Below are 6,225 nucleotides of genomic sequence, written 5' to 3' on the forward strand. Positions count from 1 at the left end.
AGGCATAGGCATCGGCTTCCTCCTCCAGCAGCGCCGCGAGCGCCTCCTCATCGTCCGAGTCCATCTCGAGCAGACAAATCGCTGAACATCTGGCGGGCGTGGTAGGCGCGCAGCCGCCAGTATTCCAGCCAGAAAGCTCGCGCAGAAACAGGGTGGAGGATGCCGCTGCGGAACCCTCTCTTTCGGCGGGGGAATGACCTATCTAGCGGCGCTGAGTGGGTCGGCAACGCCAGGATCGGCAAGACGGCGGGAGGGCGTGCGCGCGCCGGGGGGGATCTGGACGTGCAAGATGCGTTTTCGCCTGACAGTGGTGGTCCAGACGTGGTTTTTCCTTCCGCTGGAGCCCTCAAACGCCTCCAATGCGCTAGGTTCGGCCTGGAATCGCCGGGCCAAAAAACGGACCGACCGGCGAATTTTGACGTCTTGGAAGCACGACTGAGGTTTTTTTGGCATCAACGTGAAAAAAGTCGCCTTAAGGGACCTGTTGAAAACGCGAGTGGAGATGCTCTAATCCCAAAAATCCCAAAAGAAGAAGCATCATTGCATCGCGGAATCGCGGGCTCCCGTACACCTCTCCCGCACGAGTACCGACCCACACCGCCTCCGCCGCCAATCTCTGCTCCCGCACACACTGCCGCCGTCGCTCTCTGCTTCAGCATCCACCGCCGCCAGCCTATCCACTCATCATCTACACAAAAGGGGAAAGAAAAGGGAAATCCCACTCCCATCCAGGCTGCCGCCGCCGCTTCTGATCTGATCTGCGTCCCCCCACGCCGGTCTAGCCCTAACGCCGTCGGTTTCTGCCGGCGGCGCGGTCAGAGGACAAGCAGTGATGGCGGGGACCTCCGGAGCCCAGATCTCCTCCCGGCGGCCGGCTAACCGACCGAGGGCCCTCCCCGATCCGCGCCGCCCCTGCCCTTCCTCCAACATCCGATCCCACGCCCAATCAGCTGGACGCAAGCGAAAATACTCGGTGGCCATCGACGTGGATCCCGTCCGTGACTGGGCGAACATCGGGGACGGGCCAGCCGGCCTGATCGCCGAGCTTGCCCTCGCCAGCGACGTGGCCGACTATATCCGGTTCCGCGCCGTGTGCCAGCTGTGGCGGCGGTGCTCGCCGGACCCGTGCGCCGGCGGCCTGGACGGCCGCTTCCTCCCCTGCAAGTGGATCATGCTTGACAAGGCGCTTGCCGGGCCCCGCCGCCATCGCTTCCTCAATGTGTCTACAGGCGAGTGCATACGTATGGACCTCCCGGAGCTCGCGGAGCACACGTTGCTCTCGCTCACCCCAGAAGGCCTCCTCCTCCTGCTCCTCGAGACCACCCTGGTCGTCCGCCTGCTTAACCCACTCACGCGGCAGCTCACCAACCTTCCGCCGATGACCGCGCTCCTGAGATCAGGGCAGCATCGGTCCAGGCAATGTGGCTTCAAGATAGGGAAAACATTCAGTGTGTCTGGCGTGGGTCTTCTTGCCGACACCTCCATGGTGGCAGTCAATTTCTTTGATCCCAGGGGGCTTTTTGTCGCTAAGCCCGGCGATGAGAGTTGGACCATGGTCGACACAATGGTCGACAAGGAATACATAAATTCGGTTTTGCCTTTTGCGGGGCGCTTCTACTGCGCCAACTACAGGGGCGTCATGGTGCTGACGATCGGCTCGGATCAGCAGCCACCCCGGCCCCAGTTGGTCGCTGACCGGAGCGACTCATTTTATTTCTCCCTGATGACGCACAGCCTTCACCTGGTGGACAACGGCGGGGAGTTGATGCTGGTGCACCGAGCGCTAAGCCGGGACAGTGAGTATGACATGAGGTATGATGCTTACAGAGTGGATTTGGAAGCTGGGGTCCTGACCCAGGCCAAGGGCTTCAACGGGCGCGCCGTGTTCATGGGCATGTGCCGCTCAATTTCTGTATCGGCTGAGGCTGCTTACCCCTCTCTCGCTGCTGATACCATCTACCTGGGACACGATTGTGATGACCAGATTCAGGGGTACAATATCGCGGATGGAAGCAGATGCAGTCTGATTGAGGCAGTATGTCCGCATAGTGTTGTGGATTGTCTCCGCCGTTGCATCCAGGGAGTCGGCAAGCGACTTGCTTGAGCCTCAGCACAAATGATGGGTGTTTGACGAATGACGGGTGTTGCTCTTTGCTATGATTCTGTTTCTGTGGTGGGTGTAGTGTTTGCCGTGATTCTGGTCTTGGCCTACTGCTGGGTGTGGTGTCTGCCGTGATTCTGGTCCTGGTCTTATGCGTCAGTTGCTGTGTATCAGACAGCATTAAGATATGTACCTCAAATAATGTAAACGCTTATTAAACAAAAATTGTTACTGGTTTTCTGTTTCTGATATTTACATATGATGTGGCAGTATACTGATGAAACAAAATTATCTGCATCTTCCTACTTTTTACATCCTTGATGTTTTGTATAGGCCGCTAGCCCTTCTCCTTCCATGATATATACTCCCTCCGTTTCTAAATATAAGACCTTTTATAGAGATTTCAATACGGACTACATACGGATGTATGTAGACGTATTTTAGAGTGTAGATTCACGTATTTTGCTCCGTATGTAGTCTGCATTGGTGGAATCTCTAAAAAGGGTTATATTTAGGAACAGAGTGAGTACCTCTAATCTGACCTTTGTACATTCCTTCCATGATATATATTGTAAGTTTTAATCTAATTTTTGGTACCATTACATGACTCACCAGTCATACGAAGTGCACCAGTAAATCTTTTCCTTATAAGTGGATCAATAAAAAGTAGAATGAAGGTTTTCATTTAACATCTGTGTAAGGGTACTGCTGGGAATTTTCATGTTGAGGAACGCGGGCTGCTCTTACCAGGGCAAACACATGCCCTTCATATCTTATTTGCGATATATAAATCATCTGGAACACATCATTTTCATGAATTTGGTCAAGTTCCTCGTATACTGTATAATTTGACAGCATATGTCCTCACAAAAGGGAGGAAAAAAATATTGCATATGTCTCTGCATTTCAGTTCCATACTTTTGAGCTCAGCAAACTAAACTTGTTTCAAACATTTAGATGGCTCACATCAGACAACCAGTAACTTCAGCATTACATGCATAAGCTGCTGGAGGAATGCCTTCAGCTAACCACAGAGAACTGGTGCTGTGCACAGCTTCCTTTGTAGCAAAAGATCAGTAGTTGTTTAGACTTATGCCAAGCCTGAATTTTTGTACATAGAAAGTTAGTGTGCTAAGGTGGCCAGTGTGGTGTCGCCACATGATCACTGACGGAACTGAATCTATCTCGCAACCTGCAGGTTGTAGACACCAGGCTGCTTCTGTCTTGAGCATGCCAAAGAAGAAGCCACTAATATTTTATTTTATTTACTCAGAAAAAATAGGGCGCTATCCAACTCCTGTCTTCTATAACATGATAATGATCAAAAGTTTAGCTGTAAATCCTGTTAGACCAAGGACTCAATCCATTGATCAAGACTGTCAATATATTTTGACTTTGTTGTTTGTTCTGATCCTGACCAGCAGAGGATCATGCTTCAACTTGAATTTTGAGGAGTTCACTCCAGGATTAAGCATCTTAACTCATTATGATCTTTTCATTGATCTATCATTCCAAATTTCAGGTAATGGACCTGCTTGGTCCTAGCCCCTCTGCCCCTGGGATGTTTGGCATTCACTCGGACAGGAGTAAGTATCTTATCAATCTTTTCACTCCCTCTGCTTTGTTCTCCTTTCTCCTTGCTGAAAGTATCAACACCCCTGACAGTGACAGGATGTCATTTCAAATGGTTGCTTGTATTGCCGTTAGGCCATATTAATTATTGCGAAGATTCGCTCCAAAGGTTACTTTCAAGCCATTTGATGTTCTTGAGATGCATTTCCCGTTCTTTTTTATCCCTCCATGTTAACAGTTGCTGATCCTCCTATTGTGGCCAGCTTTGTGCATGGTGATGTAAAACCTGAAACCTTTTGCTTGGTCAGCCTGGATCCGCTCAAGAAAAGAAGTTTTTCTCATGAATTTGGTTACTTTATTATTGATGGCTTATTACTGCAGGGAGGTAACATAAGTTTTCTTGTCTGTAAGAGGAAAATGGAGACTTCTCCAGATATGTTATGTAGATTCTGTCCAGCTCCATTCAAGCATTTTCTTGAGACTGTCACTTGTATGAAATCTGGCAAAGAACCAAAGTACAAAAAACGTGTTTCTCTCTTTGATGATTTAATCGAAAGGACCTGCTTCGAGACCCATCAGGATCTATGGAGCTCTAGAGGACTGCGCTGCTTTATCCACAACATGTATCTGTGCTTGTCAATTTAAGTTGCCCACGCTTCTGTTGTGCAAATTGTAGGTTGGAAATAAGCGTCGAGGAATGGCTTTAAATCTGGAAGAAGACGAATAACCTATGAAAAATGTTCGGTTGGGGAGCCCAACAACTCGGTGAAATTTGGTTTATAATCCTAGGTGGCCCACAAAGCAGCGGTAACTCATTTTGAATTTGAAAATGCTGACATATTCTCCAAATTTTCTTTTGCTTGCTCAGACATGATTTCTTCCTTCCCTTGCCCTGTAAAAGTGGTCTTTTCTGGTGGCCACATCAGCACAAAGCGGGACCCACCTGTCATAAACATGCTCAAAACGCCCTAAGCCGCCGCCTATCAGTGTCTTATGCAGAAACTTTACCATAGATTTAGTCAAAAATCGTGAAGTTGGTTTTCTGCAAACCTAGCCCTCAATGTGGTGGCTTCGTGCAATTAACTAGTTCTGGTGCTTCAAGTCCGATAAGCTCCCCGCCACTCGCCACGCCTACACGACACATGGTCAGTGGCGGAGGTAGAGGGTGGACAGGGTGGGCCACGGCCCACCCTGAGATTGAAAAATGGGCTTTATAACATAGGGAAAAAGCTAAAAAAGAAAAGAAAAAATAAAATTATATGTACAATTGCACTGTTGGCCCATCCTGACCCATTGGGCTAGGTCCGCCACTGCACATAGTCATCATCGGCTCTTCATACTCCAGATCAAGGATTAGATGACTGTAAGCGTCAGATGGCTCTAAATAGCTGGGTTATATGAGTACTATTTAGCTCTAATTTATTTTCTTTAAAAAGACAGGAGTTCCAGTTACTTATCGTTGTTGCGAACTTGCGATATCTTGGTGTGAACTCCAATTTTTAATGTCATCCAAGGTAGTCATGCCTAAATTTTACCTGATATCCTGGTGAAAGCAGCTATCTGAACTATACTATTATGTTTTTCTGTAACTAAAGCATTTGTGCTCGTTGTTAGTGATGAAAGGGTTTTGTTTTGACTTATTATGATTTAAGCAAGTAGCTCCTGTTTGTCTGCCTATCCTCTGCTTGCTTGTTCTTGAGATTGGGAGATTGGGAGCATGCCTATTTCAATTCTTATCGATCCTGTTCCGTAAAGATGTTGTTCCTGCCTTCTGCAGATACCACTTCAGTATAGCTGATTCAGAGCTGCATCAGCATATAGAAAAAATGCAATGAAGCTGGCTTGTTGATTAGCAACTATGTGAAGGTACGTTGTGCATTTCCTTTGCTAGCTCACAGTGGCGTACATAATCTGTCCTCGTGTGTTGTAATATCTTCATTAATATGTCGGGACCTAACATTGAATAAAATTTCCAGGAAAAATGGGTGAAGAACCTATATATCACCTCAATCTGCTACAGGCGAACCGTGTGTTGACGGCAAGCTGAACTCTTGTGCCAATTGTAAAGAATCATGCTTGGCTGTTGTGGTTGGTTGCTGACGCTGTCAATCTATGATCCAACTTTTGATAAAATGGACTCCAAAATGAGAGCGGGGGAACATCGGTGCGTTGTAATTAAAGTCATGCACCTGAAATGCGACATCGTTTTTGCTGCCGTCTGCTAGTTGTTGTTCTGGTCTGTTCTCGTTTTGTTGCAGTAGGTTCGATGCTTCCTGAGGATCTTAGGCCATGAAGCTGGAGGGTATGCATCCGCTCTGTTTCAGTTTTGTTGCTTGGAGTTGGAGGAATCTTGAATCTTAAATCACTATTTATTCACACTGGCTTCTAATTAGTCATCCTGAAGACTGATCTGTCACTGATATTAGATTGGTACCTACATACAGCAAGTGTCCATATTTTATTGCCATGGGATAAAACATACGAAGAATCATGGGATAACGTCATCCATGACACAAGCTCACACTATAAAGTGCTTTGGACAATCATATGGT

The 6,225-nt window shown here is 47.6% G+C and overlaps 1 protein-coding gene across 1 annotated transcript; it reads left to right on the forward strand.

Moving 5' to 3' along the window:
* Positions 1–542: 542 nt before the first annotated feature.
* Positions 543–2,408, forward strand: LOC119303496. The gene has a single exon (XM_037580632.1). It carries the CDS (start codon positions 833–835, stop codon positions 2,102–2,104), a length of 1,272 nt encoding a protein of 423 aa, XP_037436529.1. The 5' UTR covers positions 543–832; the 3' UTR covers positions 2,105–2,408.
* Positions 2,409–6,225: the final 3,817 nt, after the last annotated feature.

Source organism: Triticum dicoccoides, chromosome 5A (genome assembly GCF_002162155.2).
Source record: "Triticum dicoccoides isolate Atlit2015 ecotype Zavitan chromosome 5A, WEW_v2.0, whole genome shotgun sequence".
Lineage (NCBI taxonomy): Eukaryota > Viridiplantae > Streptophyta > Magnoliopsida > Poales > Poaceae > Triticum > Triticum dicoccoides.